The following is a 20,331-nucleotide window of genomic DNA, read 5'->3' as shown; positions in this document are numbered from 1 at the left end:
TTGCCTGAGACCAGTGGAAGGCACGTGGCCTCCCGCTTCACAAACCAGCACATCCTGGGAGGGAGGTCGTTGGGCCAGGACCCTGGGGGAGGAGGGGCGCAGGCTCTGCAAGGGAGATGGTGGGATCTGGAGACGCCACTGAAATCGGCTAGGACAGAAGGGGAGTGAAGTGCCCTGGCGAGGAGACTGTCAAGGGAGAGCCCTGCCCGCCCCCCGGACGCTGCCCCTAAATCTGACTTCTCAGTAGGTACTCAGACACGAGCCAGGCGCTGTGCTGGGTCCGACAGAGCCAGCCCTTGGCCTCAGGGAGCTCTCCATCTACCCCAGAAGCAGCACCGGCAGCACCATTGTCTTCAAGATGCCCTAAGTAGCCGGATAGAGCGTCGGCCTGTGGACTGAAGGGTCCCGGGTTCGATTCCGGTCAAGGGCATGTAACTTGGTTTCGGGCACATCCCCAGTAGGAGGTGTGCAGGAGGCAGCTGATCAATGTTTCTCTCTCATCGATGTTTTTAACTCTCTATCCCTCTCCCTTCCTCTCTGTGAAATATCAATAAAATATATTTAAAAAAAAAAAAAAAAAGATGCCCTAAGTACAGGTGAGACCCTTATTTTCCAGGTGGGGCAGTGGAGGCCTAGGGCGGGCAGAGGGTGGGTTTTTGTACATAATCAGCACAAGGGCTTCAAATGTCCTCAATGCCCTATGGAGTACCTCCCTTCCTGCCCCCCTTCCTGTCCTGTCTCGGTGATTTTGTCATCTCTCGTCTCTTCCTCTTGGCACTTTAAAGTGAAATAACGACAGCCTGTTCCGCCTTCCCCTAGAGGAGCTTGAAGAGGAAGCGACTCCTCCCTGGCTGAGTCTGTGGGGACCCAGGGCACAGACCCCCGGGCGGGCGGCTGCAGGCAGCCTTTCCCTAGTTGGCATCTATCCGCGCTCTTCTCAGGTAGCCTGCCTCCTAGCACCAGCTCCCTCCTTAAAACGGAGAAAAGCTTCCGCAGTGAGACGTGGGGGCCCTAGGGACAGATTGGGCAATGGCAGAGCCTCCTGCCATGTCTGAATCCCCACATCACCCTAAAATGGAAAACGCGGGCTTGGATGTGAAGAGACTCTTCTAATCTCAATGTAGGACTTGAAGCAAATCACTTAAAACCTCTGTGAGCCAGTTTCCTTATCTGTAAAATGGGTGTAGAAAGGCCTGGCTAGGAGGACAATTACGCAGGCGCCTTGGATAATTTATTGAGAGTTCGCGGGGAGCTCACTACTCACTACGCTTCCGGGTCCGAGTCTGTTCCCCCCTGCTCCCCACCCCTCGGGCCATCCTCCCGGAGGCTGTGCCCCCACCACCCATGCCTATAATCTCCTGGCATTCCCGCCTTGTCGAGTCAGCTGGCGGGGCGCTGGGAGGCCGCGGCCAGGAGGCCACGCGAGGTGTGCAGCGCGCGAGGGAGCCCTCGGGTGTGTATGCGCAGCGAGACCCAGCCGACCCCCACCGCCGGCTGCAGCTGAGTCCTCGGCGCCCAGACGTCGACCTCGCGCCCGCGTCTCCCACGCGCGGACTCCTAACTGGGCGCGCCCGGCCCGCGGGGCCCACGCGGCGGGCGGGGCCAGCCGGGCCCTTTGTGTTCAAACCGCCCAATGGGCGGCGGCGGTGGGCGGGGCGGCGGGCGGGGCCTAGCCAATGGGCGGCGGCCTGTCAGGGTTGACAGACAGGCGCACACATACACACTCGGCCACGCGCGCACCGCCCGGCCCCACTCGCGCCGCGCAGTTGTGCGCGGGCCGCATTGTCCGCAGCTCCCGCGCGCCGACCTCGTTCCGCGCCGCCACTCCCTGCGCCCGGGCCCCGCACCGAGAGCCGTCCCGGGATCCCGACGCGAAGGGGGCGCGCCCGGGTGGCAGCGCGGGCCTCGCACGCCCGGCCCCGCGCGGAACAGCAGGTAACAGCCGGACGTGGGCCCCTGGCGAGCAGACGCGCGGGGCGAGGGTGGTGGCCGGCCCTGTCCGCCTCCCCGCGGGCGCCGGGCCCCACCTGATCCCGGGTCATCCCTGGGCCGCTCCGGCCATGGCCGAGCTGCTGGCCTGCTTCTTCTCCGGGCCAGGCTGGGCCCGGCTCCAGCCCCGCCCGGCGCACGCCCCTGGGCCAGTCGGGAGGGGCCACGCCGTGCCAAGGCCAGCGGGCCGCCCTGACTCACCGCTGCGGGCCCCCGCCCCCAGGGCTGGCGGCCCACTGGTCCCCCCTGAGGGCGGATGTCTCCAGGCGGGACTTCCCGGGGCAGAACCTCCGGGAGGAGGAGAGTGAAGACCCGGCTGCCTCCAGCCAGCCCAGGGCAGTGCCCATGTTCTCGTGCCAGTCGGGCAGCTTCCAGGGACAGGCAGTTCTCTGCCTCTGCCTTTCACAACTCTGGGAATAGGAGCAGGCCCATTTTGTTGAGTTCTAAAAAGAACCCAAACAAGTAGGGGGCGGGAGTGCGACTTTGAGCGGAGAAGCAGGGGAGGCGTGTGGTTGGTAAACATCTCTGCGGGTTCAGGGAGTGAGGGGAGTTGGCACCGGGAGCGTTTTAGGCCCCGGGAGGAAACGTAGTGGGAAGTGCCCCGAGTGGAAATGGCCCGCGGGAGATAGCCAAGATCTGCGTTCAGTCTGAACACTGGGTAGATACTGTCATGTAAGTTTGTGATGGGCATGGAGGAAGGCGGCATTGAGAAAACGATGTGGCTCAGCTCAGAAGTGGGGAGGGATGTTTTAGTTGCGGGTTTCTTAACCGATCGATCGTGTGTGTTGGGGGCATTGTCTACTCTCATATGCAAAAGACTTGAGCTTGAGGCTTATCTCCTGTTTTGTTTTGGAGGAGGAAGCCTTGACCTTTTCCCTCTTGTGAAACCCAAACTCAATTGCAAACTGTTTTGTGATCCCAGCGTGCCACAGGAACGACAGGCCCCTCGGGGAGGCTGCAGGCGCTGACAGTTTTCAGCCCCCCCCCCTCTCCTGTCCACGTCCATATGAATATTTATGTTCTGGCCGCCCAGGCCTTCAGTATTGTGTAAACTCATTGCTTTGTTTCTACCCCACAGTGCAGGCCTCCACTCAGTGGGGCGGGAGTTGAGAGGAGGGGCTGTGTGGGCAGCTGGAGCCTCAGGTGGGGAGGGCAGTAGGGGAGGCAGTTACCATATAAGGAGTGGAATATAGACCAGAACCCAGGCCCACTTCCTGCTTCGGCGACTACCATCAGCCCTTTACCAACCCCGGCTAGAACCAGAGGGACATGTCAGGTGAATCGTCCCACCCCAGAAGACGCCAGTGAGACCAAGACATGAGGCTGCTTGTTTTTCAGAAGAGAACTTTCTAGAATCTGCCAGCTGGACTAACCAGACCTTCTGGTTTCCATAGCCTGAGTCGGGATGTGTTAGAGAGAACTAGTCATTTAGACATCAACCAGGAGTCTTAGAAGTGATAGCAAGTGTCAAGGACAAGGACCTCTCAAGTGGGCCGAGGTCGCGTGACTAACATGGGCTGGCAGAGGTGGCGTGTGGACGGTGACACTCCTCAAGTTGTAACCCGAGATTTTGAATTTGGGTTTCTGGAGCTTATTAGTCCTCCTCCAGTGGCAGGACCGCACGTGGTTTTTTTGTTTTTAAAGAAGAGCTCACATTTGTTCTTTTTTTGGTTTGGTGTTGTTAATCCTCACCTGAGGATATTTTTCCATTGATTTTTAGCAAGAGTGGAAGGGAGAGAGACAGAAACATCGATGTGAGAGGGACAGATCAATTGGTTGCCTTCGCACATGCTCCATCCAGGGCTGGAGCCTGCATCCGAGGGACATGCCTGTGACCGGGATGGAACCAAGGACCCTCCAGTCCGCAGGCCGACACTCTTTCCACTGAGCCAGACCGGCCGCGCAGAACAGCACCTTTCGCCAGGCCTTTCACCCGGACCTCCTTTGCCTCATCAGTTCCGGAGCCTTGGTTTCCGCCCCTGTGTTCCCACACTGCTGCTCCACTGCCGTTTTGTTAGTTTGTTAACAAATATCTGTTGTGTAACAACTTTATGTACAGCCCGTTCTCAACATATCTGAGGCTCTGGAGACTCTAATTGGGGCCACACAACACACTCCTGAAACAACCTGAACACTTCACGGTGGGGTGGAAAGAGCCAGCCCTGTCACATGTCAGATCTGAGCTCAAAACCCGGCTCAGTCACTTAGGGGCTGGGTGGCTGTGGGCAAGTCACCCATCAGGGGTGTCCCAGGCTCCTCCGCTGTACGATGGGACTAATGATGTCTCCCTTGCTTGTAGGATCAGAAATGGGTTTGTAGGCCCTAACTGGTTTGGCTCAGTGGATAGAGCGTCGGCCTGCGGACTGAAGGGTCCCAAGTTTGATTCCAGTCAAGGGCATGTACCTTGGTTGCGGGCACATCCCCAGTAGGAGGTGTACAGGAGGCGGCAGATCGATGTTTCTCTCTCATCGATGTTTCTGACTCTCTGTCCCTCTCCCTCTCTGTAAAAAATCAATAAAATATATTTTTTTAAAAAAAGAATTGGGTTTGTAGGAGCCAGGTACCTAGGAGGCATTTACTAAGTGTTTTATCATCACCATGACAACGAGATGTCCTGATGCAAGCAGAGAGTAACTCGCCGAGGGGACACAGCGTACAACCCCTGTTAGAGTTGCAGGGGGCTGGGCCAGGGAAGGGGTCCCTGGCGTCAAAGTTTGACTGGGGCCCTGGTCCGTGAGAAGAGCTACGGGAAAGAAAAGGAAAGCGTGTTCCCCCAGGGAAACGGCTAGGATGAGGGTGGGCCTTGCTCTAGGGAGAGGGCAGTGCAGGGGAGCGGCTGGGTGGGCGGGTCTGTGCCGGGCGGCAGTGGTCAAGGCATTCATTTAGCATCTCCTGTGTGCCTCTCTCTCCCGTGTGCCACGTGCCACAGGCTGCGGAAGGGCAGTTCTGGCTCTCACGGAGCTCAGTGACAGATAAACTGAAAATCAGCAAACCTGTGGAAAGGGCCTGCCGGGCACCGAGTGAGCCCAGGGCAGGTGCGGGCTGCAGCAGGGGGTGGGGGTGGGGGGCTGTCTCCCACATCGCAGGCTGCTTTGAATGAGAAACTGCCTGGTCTCTCCTCCGCCAGGTAGGGTCTACCACAGCCCCAAGCCTCACCTGCCCTCCTTTCTCTCCCAAGACTCTCTTTAGGGGAAGGGTCCCCATCCCACCTCATCATGTCTCGTCGAAGCCAGCGCCTCACACGCTACTCCCAGGGGGACGATGACGGCGGCAGCAGCAGTGGTGGGAGCTCAGTGGCGGGGAGCCAGAGCACCCTGTTTAAGGACAGTCCTTTCCGGTAGGGGATTGCCACCCGCCCCCCCCCCCGCCCCCTTACCCCCCCCCCCCCCCCCCGTAGACTGTGCTGCTGCGCAGAGCAGCGGGCTGGGCATCCCTGCACGACCTCTCCCTGTCGTGACCTTCATGGGCAGAGATAAGACGCCCATGTCCAGTCCAGGGGACACCCACTCCTATGAGGAGGCCAGGAGGAGTACCACTTCCCCCTCCTGTAAGCCAGGCTGTGGCCTTGTGCTCAGAGAACAGGAAGTGGGGAGAGGCAGCTTCAAGAAAAAGCCAGGCCGGAAACCCCGCACCACCAGCTGGGCTCACAGGAACCCTCCGTCATGGCCCCCCGGACCTGCACGCGTGTGTCTCACCGTGCCGGGCCTCGGGAGGGCCAGCCAAGCCTCCGAGGAGAGGAGGGGGTCCCAGGGCACCAGGAAATGAGTGAGGCGGGTGCCCTCATCCTGCCCCCATCGCAGACATGAGCCCTCATAGCAGCCCCCGAGCTCCCGGAGGCCATTGGGCTTGTCTGGGTTTTCAGTGGGTTGTACAAATTACTAATCATTAAGAAGCGTGAGAAAAAAGCCTGGCTTTGAAGTTAGAGACCTAGATTGGAATCTGACTCATCACCTTGACCATCTCGCCTGCTAGTGAGATGAGGAGATAATGAGAGCAGAGGAGTTACCTGTGCCAGTCTGCAGCCCCAGGCTGTTCGTTGCCTAGCAACAGGGCCAACCCACTCACTACAGGAGTGCAGAGCCTGGCTTCCTGTCCTATTCCCGACCTGGCTCACCTTCCTCTCCCCTCCTGGCTGACACCGCAGGACCGTGAAGAGGAAATCCAGCAGCACGAAGCGCCTCTCCCCAGCGCCCCAGCTGGGCCCCTCGGACACACACACCTACTACAGCGAGTCCGTGGTCAGGGAGTCCTACTACGGCAGCCCCCGGGCCGCCTCCCTGGCCAGGAGCTCCATCCTCGATGACCAGCTGCACAGTGACCCCTATTGGAGTGAGTGGAACCTTTCTCCTGGGCTCTGCTTCCTCTAGAAACAAGGTCCCAAGTGCTGGCTCCTTCACCCAGGGTTCCTGACCCTGCGGGGCCGGAGGGGGGGCTCCCAGGTGTCAACTCCCAGGTCCCTGCAGATGAAGTAGCCACGTAGCCGCTCCAAGCCCAGGAGACAGAGGGGCTGGGCCCAGCTCACCCTCCCGGGAGAGGCCAAGGACAGAGTCCACCAGGGGCTCCCCACAGGGCCCCCCGGAGTACCCTTTTCAGCATCTCTGTGCCCGGGAGAACCCTGCCTTCTTCCCTCCTCAGGTGAGGACCTGCGGGTGAGGAGGAGGAGAGGCACAGGGGACACTGAGAGCAGCAAAATCAACGGGCTGGTGGGGGCCAAGCTCTCCGAGGACTTCCCGGGGTCCTCCTCCGGCTACTCCTCCGAGGATGACTACGTAGGTAGGTGACACTCAGCCTCAGCCTCGGACAGACGCTCCAGCGGGTTCCAGGACCGCCCGCCCGGGCTCCCTGACAGCTTGAGGGAGCCTGGTGTCCGACAGGCACCTCCGCAGATCCTCTGGCGCCCCTCCTGTGCCTGTAGCACCCTGAACCCCAGCCTGGGGTGTCCCTCAGCACCATGGGCCGTCCCTGCCCCACTAGGCCTACGGTCAAGGTCAACTCCATTGTTTGCTCACTTCCAGCAAGCGTTTCACACAGGCTTCACGCTGAGGAGGTGCCTGACCCCTGGGTCTGGTTCTGAGCAGTGGTTGCGGGGAGGGGCGCAGGCAGGGAGCTCAGGGGAAGTAAAGTGTCAGAAACCCATCGAAAGCTCCATCAGCAGACGCGTACTGGCCGACGGTGCCAGCCTGTGTGGCACTGGGAATGTGGAGAATGGTACGGGGTCCCAGTGCACCGTCTACAGGAGAAGACCGTGGCGGGCAGTGCCCGTCCCAGGCTCTCCTGAGAGAGGGCAGACTGAGCCGGCTCCCTCCCTGCAGGGTACTCGGAGGCGGCCCAGCAGGGCGCAGGCTCACGGCTGAGGGGCGCGGTCTCTCGGGCAGGCTCTTTCTTCTGGACGGTGGTCACCTTCCCAGGTGGGTGCTGGCTGTTCTGTGCACAATTGTCTCCGTTCCCTATAGCAGCCCCTTCTCACCCATCTCTCCGCTGGTGTCCAGCCCACACAGAGGGGCTGTAGGACCATCGGGGAAGCTCATTCTAGAATAATCACAGGGGCCAAGAGCCATGGGAACATCCTCGCGGTCGGAAGGGCAGGAGCGGAGCGGCTGTGGCGCAGGGCATTGGTGGAGTGGGTGGGGGTAGGGGGTGGCTAGAGGGACTGGTGGCCAGAGGACAGGACAGAGGTGCCTGGCGGGGGTGTGGTGAGGCTGGGAGAACCGCAGGGGGAGAGAGGGGTGCTCTCTCCACGACCGCAGGCCCCGCCCCTCAGGGTGGCACTTAGGCCTGATGGTCCCTCCTCCAGGCCGGCTCTTCGGACTCCTCTACTGGTGGGTCGGCACCACCTGGTACCGCCTGACGACGGCTGCCTCCCTCCTCGACGTCTTCGTTTTAACCAGGTGAGCGAGACGCCTCCTGGACAGGGAGTCAGGAAGTCCCAGGCTGAGTCTCAGACCAGCCGGCCCTTCCTGCTGGCGGGGCCTTGGGCTCCAGCCCGCAGTGGGGTTTCCCTCCCGGCCCCGTGACGACCTGGACCCCAGGTTCTGCCTCGACCTCAGGAGCTGCCTGAGGCTGTGGGTTTGTGCCCATTGGCAGAGGAAGAGGTCGAGGCCGGAAGTCAGGGTGGCTCTGGCTGTATTCTGGTTGGAGTGGGGCCAGCTATGCCAAGAAGAGGGGCGAGGATGGATTCATGGCACCGAGAAAAGTGTTCCCATTTTTCTAAAGAGAAAATGTTTAAGGAGTCCCATACTTTTTTCTATGTTTGTTTGCATAGAGAACCTCTGTATATGAAAATTCTAGTGGTTTTTTTTAAAGATTCCACGACTTATTTTTAATAACATCAGTAAAATTCACGGGGCCATCAAGGTCCTCATTACTTTAGCACCCAGAAAACAATCTCCAGGGACTCCCGGGGGACCGAGAGGCCCTGAGCCTCTGACGTGTCCGCCTTCCCTGCCCGCCCCACCCCACCCCTGGTCCAGGCGCTTCTCATCCCTGAAGACGTTCCTGTGGTTCCTCTTGCTGCTGCTGCTCCTGACTGGCCTGACCTACGGTGAGCTGACCCGCCGTCACAGGAGACGGTAGGACAGGAGCTGCCGCAATGGGGCTGCGGAGCCAGCGGCGTAGGGCACCGTGTGGGCGGAGGCAGTGCTGAGCAGAACTGAAAACTAGAGGGATGGTGATCACTGACCAGAAAAGGGAGGCAGGACGAGTGGGTCAGACCGGGCCTGGGCACCTGCGCCCGGAGCCCCAGGCCACGCCTGTGTGGCTCTCCTGGTCCTCTGCTGACAGACGCTGCTGCGTTCTCAGGGTGTCCAGTGGGTGAAAGGGGAAATGCCCCGACCCGCTGGTCTCGTCCTCAGTTGGAGTAGCTACACTGGACGCCGGGCATGTCAACAGGAGCCTTGGAGCCACCGGGCCCAAACATGGCCTCGTACAGGAATATTGGGGTGAAAATCAGGGACTTCGGTGCCATTATTACTAATGGTCACTTTCCTCCATTCCAAATCAGGACATAGGCTGGGTGAGTGAATTATTGTTCCACGATTAAGTTCAGTCGTCAGCGATCTTTAAGATCAAAACAATGAAGCAGTAACGAGAAGTAAGTGCGCCTTTTACAACAGGTGCCTGTCATCGTGAGGTTGTCCCAGTCTCTGTCATGGGACACACACACACACACACACACACACACACACACACACATACATGTGTCAGCTTTTCATTTGAGAGTTTCACGTGAGTTTCACAATTCCAGGAGTTGCCTCCATGGCCCCCAGGCTCAGTTTTAATGATTGTACCAATTTACAATGAAAGATCATGCTTTATTGTTTTTAGAGAGCTGGTTTTATAGGTTGAGCATCTATCCAACTTGTATTTCTTTTACCAATACCAAGGCAGAACCTTTTCCCAAGTGTTCCACTTCCTTTTCGTTTCCTGTTACAAGAACAGCTTGTTCATACCCACTGGGAACGGCATCGCCCTTAAGATAATAGCACCCTGTACAGTTGTGCAGCGTCTTGTTCAGGGAGCGCCTTCCCAGGAGTTAACCCCGTTTACTTTGCGCTTCACCCTCACCCTGTGGAGTTGGTGATGTCTTCCTGAGGGCATCCCCAGGAGATGCACAGTGTCTGAAGGGCAGAGGGGCGGGCCCAGGAGCCTGCTGGGAGTGCAGAACGTGAGGGCGTGTCCAGAGGGCCTGACTTAAAGCCGGGTGGTCACGTGCTTCCCGTTCCATCTGCTCTGGCCGATGAGTGACAAGTGTGGCATCTACGGGATGGAGACTCCGCAGCCAATATGGCTCACAAGAACTACGGACACTGAGTAGGCGGAAGCCCTGATGGTGTGCGCCTTCCTGCTCACGGCCCCCCGCCAGGTAACCAGCCTCTCCCCTGTGTCCAGGTGCCTGGAATTTCTACCCCTACGGCCTGCACACAGTCCACCCCACCTTGGTTTCCTGGTGGGCAGCGAGGGGCAGCGGCCAGCAGCATGAGGTGTGGGAGCCCAGAGACTCCTCCCCGCATTTCCAGGTGAGTGTCTGAGCACGCAGGCTCCCGCCGCCGCTGTTCGCCGCTCGTTTCCCTGCACTTAGACTGGCCCACCTCTACCTGGCACAGAGCTGAGAGTGGTGCCACCCTAGCAGGGACACTGCCTGTCCCCCGGGTACCCCTTCCTCTACCCTTCGGAGTGGACGTATTGGGGGCAGTCTGCTCAGCTGTGACTCAGAACTGCCCCACAGTTCCCACCGTCCTAAGCCCAGAAAACAGAGGGAACGGAATCAGACAAGTCGTCTTATTGCTGTATTCCTCTCCACACAGTTTCACAAGTACAGGGTGGTGAAAGCAGATTCACAGTTGTTCATATGAAAATAATACAATAGCCCTAACCGGTTTGGCTCAGTGGCTAGAGCGTCGGTCTGCGGACTGAAGGGTCCCAGGTTCGATTCCGGTCAAGGGCATGTACCTTGGTTGCGGGCACATCCCCAGTAGGGGGTGTGCAGGAGGCGGCTGATCGATGTTTCTCTCTCATCGATGTTTCTAACTCTCTATGCCTCTCCCTTCCTCTCTGTAAGAAATCAATAAAATATATTAAAAATAATAATAATACAATAATTAAGTAATACAAAAATAAATTCTGTGTTTTGTGTACTCACCACTGTACACCTACTTTTGCCCCATCCTATATTTGCTGAGCACGTCTATGAATAAGGTAATATCATGGTCAGTTATCTGTTAGCACAGATAAACCACCCCTAAAATTGGTGCCTTCAAGTACAAGTGGTAGATTAGCCACGAGTCTGCGGGTCCCCCAGCTGGCCCTTCTGGTCTGAGCAAGGACAGGCTGGCCTTGGCTGGGCTCCTCGTGTGTCTGCAGCTGACTGGTGGGTCAGCGGGGCGGGCTGGGCTCCCTGCCTTATATTGTCCAACAGGCTAGTCCGGTTGTGTTCTCACAGCAGCCGTGCAAGGTTCCAGAAGGGCAGAATCAGGCCAGGCCCTCTGAGGCCTCTGTGGGAACTAGCATCCTCCGCATTCTGTTGGCCTCAACAAACCGCAGAGCCAGTCTAGATTCAAGCAGGAGACAGGCTCCGCCTCTCCATGGGGGCACGTGCCAGGCCACGCCCCACAGGTGCACATGCGGGCGGGAGGACGGGGGCCACTCCTGTAACCTGCCAGGGGCAGATGAGACAGGCAGATGAGGCTGTACCTCAAAGAGCCTGCAGTCCGTGTGTGTGTGTGTGTGTGTGTGTGTGTGTGTGTGTGAAGTGCACAAATAACCAGACTGTGTGTGCGCAGGTCCTGAGGGCCACAATGAAAACTTAAAACTATTATAGTTATTTAACTTTGCTTGTATCTTGCTGAATTTAATTTGATGACATTCTGGCATTTATAAAACTTCCTTTTTTAATCATTAGTAAAGACATTAAATACGATTCAATTTCAGAACCACCTTTTCTTATAAAGAAAAAGTTACCTTTGCATAAAGACACTAATGAAAATAGTTGCCTGGTTTGGGAGGGGGGGTGCGCGCACTGGAGGAGGGGCCGAGGTTACGAGCACGACTTTTCACTGTGTGTTTGCTTTTGGAGTCATGCCAAGAAATGGAATTTTTGAAAATCAGACTTGACCTCTGTACCCAGTGGCCTTGCCGTTTGGTAGTGGACAGGCTGTGTGGTATGCTTTCTGTTGGCAAAGATTTTCGTGGTGAAGCCAACAAGGTTCTCAAAATTCATGGCACGCTATCAAATGCCACCCTCACGTCCAAATGACTTGTGTTCTGTCTTCTCTGTGGGGCATCCAGTTCAAGAGGAAAAAGAGAGCCTTTTCAGATGACGTGGTCTTTTAGCCGTAGTTACCGATGGAAGAAGTGGGAGCTATTGACAGTCAGCAGCTGAGCCTCTTAGCCCCACGCTCTCTGGCACACGTGCACCGCAAGAGGGAAGGGGGGTGGCCATCCATTTGGACCCTCTCGGGGAGGGCACTGTGTTCCCATCTCTTGTCTCACGTGCACTTCTCCTTGGGGATCAGACCCCTCCAGCCGCTGTGTGTCCCGTACCCTGTGCTTCGCTGTCACCAAACCCACCGAACCCATTTGGCTGCTGCAGGACCCGCCACCTGTGGGGCAGAGACTGGCCTGAGAGCCTGGGACCCAGCAGGTGTTCATATCTGGGCGCGGCTGAGACTCCTTCCCGTTCCTCCAGGAGGCACTGTTGTGGCGGCCTCTCACCTCTCTGCTGTTCCCTCTGCCCTGCAGGCTGAGCAGCGCATTCTGTCCCGGGTACATTCTCTGGAGCGGCGCCTGGAAGCCCTTGCTGCCGAATTTTCCTCCACGTGGCAGAAGGAGGCCATGCGCCTGGAACGCCTGGAGCTGCGGCAGGGGGCTGCTGGCGACAGCAGTGGCCGCGGCCTGAGCCAGGAGGACACGCTGGCGCTCCTGGAGGGGCTGGTGAGCCGCCGAGAGGCCGCCCTGAAGGAGGACTTCCGCAGGGACACCGCTGCCCAGATCCAGGTGCGGGAAGAGCTGTGGTCTCGGGCTAGAGCTGAGTGCCGTGTGGGGGTGACACTGTGGGCGTGCGGGTGGAGGGGGAGACCCTGCACACCCTGACGTGCGAGAGGCAGGCTTAGTTTTCTCCTCTTTCACATGGACGCTCTCCTACCTGCACCCACGCCCCTGCTCGGCCGGCAGCACGTAGATTATAGTGCCTGGCACCCCGTGGGTGTGCAGTGAAGATCAAGGGGCGGCTTCACGCTTCCAGGAAGCGCTGTGGCAGAGAGGCCGGGAGCTGCCATCACATAGGCCTGGATTGGATTGCAGTCACCCCACTCACTGGTGGCTAGGGGCCCTCTGAGCGCAGCTCCGTGAGACCCCACCCTCCTGCTGTGCCCACAGGAAGAGCTGGTCTCCCTGAGAGCAGAACACCAGCAGGACGCAGAAGACCTCTTCCGGAAGATTGTCCGGGCCTCCCAGGTGGGCTTGGGCACTGGGGCCCACATGGGCCCTGACCCCACTCAACCTCTGACTAGGGCCGAGGGGAGCACCTTGGTCGCCCGAAGGGCCTGCTTAGACATGGCGGGGTGGGGGGGAGCGGAGGCCGGGAGGAGTCTCTTGACCTCTGCTTGAACTAACCCACCTGGGCTGGAATGCTCTCGGGGACACACTGGGAGCCTGCGGGGGACAGGAAGGGGCACAGTCAAGTGGCCGTGGTGCTGGGTCTAGCATGCTGAACGAATGAGTGGTGCATACATGCCTAAGCGCACCAGATATGGGGAGACTCGCACAGGACCTTGACCCTGAGGCAGTGTGACAGTTGCTGGAGCAGTCGGGAGACCCCGGGGAGGGAGTGGTTAGGCAAAGACACCCCAAAGGGAGCAGATCCCGGAAGGCAATTGCTCTGACCTGACATCGCCTGCGTTTCTCCCTTGTGCCTGCAACAGGAGTCTGAGGACCGACTCCAGCAGCTGAAGTCCGAGTGGCACAGGTAATGAGCCTGCAGCCTGGCCTAGGCCTGCCCTCCGCCTCCCGCCCCAGGCGGGACTGGGGAGCAGCGCCCCAGAGCCGAGTTCTGACTGTGTTTTAAGCAGAGAGAGGGATGGCTGAAAGCCAGCTCAGGACCATGTGCTTTTAGGCCTGTGCTTGAGGTGCAGTGGAGGCTGGGGTGGGCACTGCAAGAGAACTGGGATTGGGGGGTTCACGCAGACACACCATCTTCTCTGCACACCCTCACACGCTGCCTCCCCTGCCCTGGACATCTGCTCACGGGGGAGCGAGTGGCAGAGGCCGAGTGAACGATGGATCTGAGCTGAGAGAGGGAGCGGGGTAGGAATGACAAACCTGGTGCTGTGCTCACAGCCAGGATCTCCACGAGCAGGCCTTGCATCACCTGTGTGGCACGCACTCATCAGGAGCCAGTGAGGGGTCCTCTTGTTTCCCAGCATCCACGGCTCACTCTCCTCTCTCTGGGACTAGGATGACCCAGGAGTCCTTCCGGGAGAACTCCATGAAGGAGCTGGGGCGGCTGGAGGGCCAGCTGGCAGGCCTGCGCCAGGAGCTGGCAGCCCTGGCCCTGAAGCAGAGCTCGGTGGCGGACCAAGTGGGCCTCCTGCCGCAGAAGCTCCAGGCCGTGCGGGATGACGTGAGTCCGAGGCGTCCAGGTCCCCCGCTGAATACCTGCCCTCTGAGGCCATCTGTCCTTGGCGTCTGTAGGGGGCAGTTTCCTGCCCCTGCAGCCTTAGGCCCACGAGCCCTGGCCCTGGACTTGACACAGATGTTGTCTTCCTGTATTGGGAGACAGGGATGGGTCATTCATAACTCTTTCATCTGTGTGGCCCGAGCAGGCACATGCTGGCCCTCCCTCACAGGCCTGCACCCCTTCCCTGCTTCTCTCCCCAGCCAGACTCCGCCCTGCCGGCATCCCAGAGTGAGACCTCTTTTCCGTCCCTAGGTGGAGTCCCAGTTCCCTGCCTGGGTCAGTCAGTTCCTCCTCCAAGGTGGGGGGTCCCGCACAGGGATCCTTCAGCGAGAGGAGATGCAGGCTCGGCTGCAGGAGCTGGAGGGCAAGATCCTCAGTCATGTGGCCGAGATGCAGGGCAAATCGGCGAAGGAGGCGGTGGCCAGCCTGGGGCTGAGGCTGCAGAAGGAAGGCGTGATTGGGGTGACAGAGGAGGTGAGAAATTATGCCCTGGGACTCGCACTTACACATACACACGGCTTTCCTCCCCGGAGCCACAGACCTGCACGTCCCCCACTGCCAGCTCCCTGGTGCGGGCCCTGCAGGAGGCTCAGTGGTTGCTTTGGGGCGGGTACGGGAGGGTGGACTATGCCTGGGTGGCACGTGTGGCTGGACGCCAGCGTGGTGCAAGCACAGAAGGGCCCGGCAGGGGAGGTCCGAGGGCGGCCGAGTCTGCCTCCCGCCACCCCTGCTCTGGTGCCTGTTTCAGGAGGTGCACCGCATCGTGAACCAGGCCCTGAAGCGCTACAGCGAGGACCGCATCGGGATGGTGGACTACGCGCTGGAGTCCGGAGGTGTGTGCGCGCTCTCCCTCGGCAGCCGAGCCTGGTCCCCGCACCGGCCTCGGGCACCTGCCGGAGCAGCCATGTGCTAGGCAAGCAGGGCTGATCAGAAGTCACCCAACCCAGAACTCGCCACAAAGGCCCAAGACGTGCCGGGCGCCATCCTTGGCTGGGATGAGTCCGTTGACGGCTGCCCTGTGGTCTGGGTTGGGTGTACAGACTGGGCCTGGGCCTCTGCCCTCCATCCTCAGAGAGGACATGGGCAGTAGTGGTCCCCCCTTGGGCTGCCTCAGTCCTTTAAGCCGGGGTCCTTCTGGCTGCTGAGCTGGTTGTCAGGTCTCCCTCCCCTGCTCCCCAGGCCCCAGGCCCCCACACCTCTTTCTTTCCTGGGTCAGGGGCCAGTGTGATCAGCACCCGATGTTCCGAGACCTATGAGACCAAGACGGCCCTCCTCAGCCTCTTCGGCATCCCCCTGTGGTACCACTCTCAGTCGCCCCGCGTCATCCTCCAGGTGGGCACCAGGCGGGGACAGCAGGGTCCTGCGCAGTCTCCTGTGCAGCTGTCCCCAGCCCTGCCCTGACCCGGCTCTTCCCTTCCAGCCAGATGTGCACCCAGGCAACTGCTGGGCCTTCCAGGGGCCCCAGGGCTTTGCCGTGGTCCGCCTTTCTGCCCGCATCCGCCCCACGGCTGTCACCTTAGAGCATGTGCCCAAGTCCTTGTCACCCAACAGCACCATCTCCAGTGCCCCCAAGGACTTTGCTGTCTTTGTGAGTATCCCGCTGTGTGGGCCCGAGGAGAGCTGCAGGAGGACCTGGGGGTCTCTACTGAGGATAAAGTTGGGGGTCGTTCTTTGGCTGGGGGCAGGGAGCAGATCTGGAAGAGATGGTCCAGGGTGGGAAATGGGACTTGGATCCCAGTTGTCTCAGGCCACGGGGGAAAAAACAGAGGCCCCAGGAGCAAAGTGGCTTGTCTCTCACAGACCCCACAGCAGCCCTGTTCCCGGTGCTCAGATCCCCTGCGGTCGGTCCACCAGGGAGGGAGGGGACGGTGGGCACAGGGAGGGAGGCGCTGCTCTTGGTGGCCGGGGCGCGTGTCCCAGCGCAGGCTCCTCCCTCATCCTGTGCTCTTTGCAGGGGTTTGATGAAGACCTGCAGCAGGAGGGGACGCTTCTTGGCCAGTTCACCTACAACCAGGACGGGGAGCCCATTCAGACATTTTATTTTCAGGTACAGGATTATGTGGTGCCAGCAGAGGTGGCATACTCACTTCCCTACCCACCACCCTGTGCCAGGCCCCGGGGTTCAGACAGGACACCACAGCGCCTGCCCTCCCGCAGCCCAAGGCCTGGAACAGGACAGCTGTCTTAGTGACTTCCCAGAAATGCGGGGCCCCAGGCTCCCCCAGGAGGTTGATTCGTTGGGGCTGTTGGGGCCCAGGACCCTGCAGCCTCCACCAGGGGTGAGGATTGGAGTCCACTAGTGTGCAGTTGGGGATGTGAGGTGAAGGGACAGTGGCAGGAAGAGAGCCTGGACACCAGGCCAAAGAATTTCAGCCCTCAGGGTCGGGGTGGAAGGGGGTGGGCAGTGCTGTGCTTTAGGCAGAGAGGTGACAACATGATGTGCAGCATAATGTCACTGTGGCCGTGTGCATGGTGAGTCCAAGGGGGACAAGCCTGGAGAAAGGGAGACGGTCGGGAAGTGGCTGTAGGAAAGCAAGCTGTGTGTGGCGTGTGAATGACGATGGGGTGTTCACCCGGAGGATGGAGAGGTGGCGGCCACAACAGGGACGGGGGAGGCGGAGCGGGCAGCCAGGAGGCTAATGCGGACGGGGGCAGGCTTGGCCACCGAGTTTGAGGCACCTGTCAGACGGTCCGTGGCGCTGTCACCGGGCCTGACAGACTGAGCTGTGAGCTCCGCCATCACGAAGCCATGGGAGTAGCCGGGGTTTCTCAGGGTGTGTGTACCAGTCGTCCTCAAACTACGGCCCGAGGACATTGATCCGGCCCGCCGGGTGCCGCTGCCTGTCCTGCTTAGCAGCCGACTCGTCCCAGGCCCACAGTGCGCATAGGAATTTGTTCATAGTGTTTTTTTTAAACTATAGTCCGGCCCTCAACGGTCTGAGGGACAGTGAACTGGCCCCTGTTTAAAAAGTTTGAGGACCCCTGGGACTGTGCCTTTAGGAGCAGGTGGAGGACAGGAGGCTGGAGGGGGAGAGGAAGAGCAGGAGACACTGTGCTGGGGCATCGAAAGCTGGCTCAAAAACTGGCTTTTTGAGCATAGAGGACAGAGGCCTGATGGCAACTTGAGAAAGAAAAGAAATTCTGCTTAATTCAAAGAAAAGGGATTCTTTTCCAACATCAACATAGAGCAGCAAACTCGGTGAAGGTAGTGCTGCCGTGACCACGAGCTCCTGTGGGTTGTCAGTTTGGGATGAATTGGCCGGTGCTCAAGGCCATTCTTCTGTGGCCCCGGTGGGTGGCCCCAGGAGGACCTCTGGAGCCCCTTGGCCCACCAGCTGGACACTCCTGCAGGGTCTGAAGACAGGAGCTGTGAAGTCCAGGTCGCTCAGAGGCCCCAGGGCAGGGGGCCTGGCCTCAGGGTGGCACCTCCCCGCCTGCCTGCTGCCAGTGAGGGCTGAGGGCTCTTCGACACTCTTAACCTCTTCCTTCTCCACCCAGGACCCCAAAATGGCCACATACCAGGTGGTGGAGCTGCGGATCCTGACTAACTGGGGCCACCCTGAGTACACCTGCATCTACCGCTTCAGGGTGCATGGGGAGCCCGCCCACTAGGCCTCCCCTGCACTGCTGCCAGCCAACAGGGAGGCCAGCCACGCCCCTTCTCTGGGAGTCGGGGAGCAGCACCCCTGCACTTCCCCCACATGCTTGATCAGCGCACTGGCTTCCAGGAGCAAGCGCCCTTGGCCCAGTGTACATAGAAAGTGCTGGGCTTTCCCAGCAGCGGGCAGCTCCAGGGGCTCAGCTGGCTCCCGTGTCTTTCCATCCTTTGTTCTCATGCCAGGCCCAGGGTCTGCTTCCCCTCCTGGGAGGGTGTATATATGTAGCATATCATGTGGGACTCAGAGGCAGGAGCGGTGATGAGTGGACACGTCCAGCAACCGTGGGCAAGACCTGACTGACTGCCCCTTGCCCACGGCGGAGGGGCTGGCACCCAGGAAGCTCTGTTGGGAGGTGTGTGGCGTGTGAATGATGCACATGCCGAAGCCACGGGGGCACAGCTAGGGCTTGGGGCAGGGAATGGAGGCCCCATGGGAGGAGGGTGCTCGCAGTTCAGGTTGAGATGGGCTGTAGGCAGAAAGCTCCTGGGAGCCGGCGGCTGGGCTCTTACAGAAGCCAGTTCCATCGACCCCGGGGAGCTTGGCCCACAGGGTCCTCCAAGGGCTTCTATACACTGTGTTTGGCGTGAGGTGGCCGTGGGGCTTCTTGTACCCTAGGTCTGCTCCTGTGAGCCTCGGAGGGGCCCAGGGCCAGCCCTGTAGGGTCCCCTCTGCTGGGGACACGAGTTGTTTCTGCTCGTCCGATGCTGGGATGGGGCCTGCCTGTCCTTGCCACATCCCCCAGGGTGCAGCCCAGACCCGCCCTCTGAGGCTGTGCGCCCGGGGTTAGCTAGAAGGGAGCAGGCAGAGGACTCCCAGGCTCCCCTGGTGGCCCAGTGACGATGGTGATATTCAGGGTATCATGGTGGGAGGACTGTCCGTCTTAATCAGGCCCCTGGGTAGGGCCCCCACCCTCAGCACCCCCTCAGGGCTCTTCCAGCTCTTGCTCAGTCGCTTCCTTTCTGGCTCTTTTCTATGGGGGGTGGGGATGGGGGAGGGCAGGGGCGGGAGGCAGGGTTTTTGGACTCAGCTGGCCCTGCTGTTACTACGTGAACTTTTCAAGGTCGTTTTTTAACTGCAAAGCTAAGGGCTTGATTTCTAGTCCCGTTCTGTGGGGTGCTGCGTGATTTCAGTTCCTTGTAACCCGGATGCCAAGAGGGGCTGCCATGCAGGCAGGCGCCCTCCGGAGGGCCAAGCCTCACGGGGCGGAGCTGGGCTGCAGGCCAGGCCCCAGGCCATCCTGTGCTCCTCCAGCACTGGCCCCGCACACCTCTGCCCCAGCTCTTCTGTCACAAATGCTGCACTGTTGGGTTCTTACCTTTTTTTTATCTCCGGATTCTAATTTATACCTATGCAAAAAATAAATTATGCCCAGGACTAATGGAATACGTGTTTTCTTTTTTATGGGGGCGGGGGGTAGAAACATGGTTTTCATCTGGCCATTGCACAGGGAATCTCTTTTGGGAAAACGAGAATGAATTCTTGGCCAAAACAACGCCTCCAAGACTTACTCCTGCTTTAGAAACCCAGGCCTCTCAGCTAAAACCCAGCTGTGGTGGGAGGTGGGCCTGAGCAGGCCCTGTCCCAGTGATTCTGGGCTCAGGGATCGGCAGGAGAAAGTGGGGCGGCTTTATTAACCGACCTGACATCATATTAGGAAGCACCTCCTAGGGCCCTATGAGTAGGTGGAGCGTTACCTGCCTAACTAGTGACCACGTCTGCCTGCAGGGCTGCGATCCTCCACGGGAGTTAGACATCTGCCCCCTGAGCCTGGGCTGGGCTGGGACACGGAAGTGGGTGTCCTGAAGAGCCAGAAGCTGCCAGCTCAGGCCCTGGCCCTTCCCCTAAACACTTCCCAAGTCAATGTCCCTAATGAGCTGCTCAGAGGGCCAGGGGCGGTCCCCCAACTGGACCCTCCAACACACGCCTCGTTGACCATGACACCTGGCCCAGGGCCAGTCCCCATCACGGCTGAGAAAATAAAGGCAGGAACAGGTCAGTAGGGAGGGGTTTGGGGGTAAGTGCCACAGAGGGTGCCTGGAGGAGTGCAAATCCAGCCCTGAGATTCTGGGCCAGTTCAGAACCCCTCAGCTTCCATCCCAGGAAAGAGCTAGTCCTACACAAGGCTCGTCCCCCACCGACTGCTCGCTTCTCTCCCCGTTCCGCTCAACACCTGCTCTGCAACTAGCACCGTTTTTCAAGAGGAGACATCCCTGAGCAGTAGCAGTCAATGAGTGCCTGGAACTTACCACACAGTCACAGGGCGTGGGGCTTCTGCTCTCGCCCTCGGACCAGGCACATACCCTCTGCTTGTCTGCACACGTTCAAATCCTACTGGCCCCTCACGGCACAACTCACCATCTTCCCTGTGGTACGTCCCTTAGCCCCAACAAACGTGCACTCCCCGCCCATGTCACAGTCCTGCTGCCCCATGCTGTGCCGGAGGCCAACAGCGGGACAGTGATGGGACGGAATTAAGATGCCACCAACCCTACCGCACATACAGAAGGGTCA

At 59.5% G+C, this 20,331-nt stretch overlaps 1 protein-coding gene across 2 annotated transcripts; it reads left to right on the top strand.

Annotated features, from left to right (window-relative positions):
- Nucleotides 1-1,705: 1,705 nt before the first annotated feature.
- Nucleotides 1,706-19,201, top strand: SUN2 (Sad1 and UNC84 domain containing 2). Of its 2 annotated transcripts, none has more exons than XM_080662460.1 (18): nt 1,706-1,935; nt 5,168-5,326; nt 6,134-6,318; nt 6,625-6,762; nt 7,302-7,397; nt 7,784-7,877; nt 8,460-8,530; nt 9,877-10,004; nt 12,226-12,480; nt 12,862-12,939; nt 13,407-13,450; nt 13,939-14,104; nt 14,414-14,635; nt 14,910-14,994; nt 15,378-15,493; nt 15,582-15,749; nt 16,116-16,208; nt 17,660-19,201. In XM_080662460.1, the coding sequence occupies exons 2-18, from the start codon at nt 5,205-5,207 to the stop codon at nt 17,771-17,773; spliced, it is 2,175 nt and encodes a 724-aa protein (XP_080518586.1). In that variant the 5' UTR covers nt 1,706-1,935; nt 5,168-5,204; the 3' UTR covers nt 17,774-19,201. The 2 variants fall into 2 exon arrangements, with proteins under 2 accessions (XP_080518586.1, XP_080518587.1); XM_080662461.1 differs by lacking the exon at nt 1,706-1,935 and adding an exon at nt 2,482-2,661.
- The last annotated feature ends 1,130 nt before the right edge of the window (nt 19,202-20,331 follow it).

The sequence above is a fragment of the Plecotus auritus genome (assembly GCF_963455305.1).
Source record: "Plecotus auritus genome assembly, chromosome: 3".
Taxonomy (NCBI): Eukaryota; Metazoa; Chordata; class Mammalia; order Chiroptera; family Vespertilionidae; genus Plecotus; species Plecotus auritus.
The sequence above is the reverse complement of the archived record's forward strand: the minus strand, read 5'-3'. Positions and strand labels throughout refer to the sequence as shown.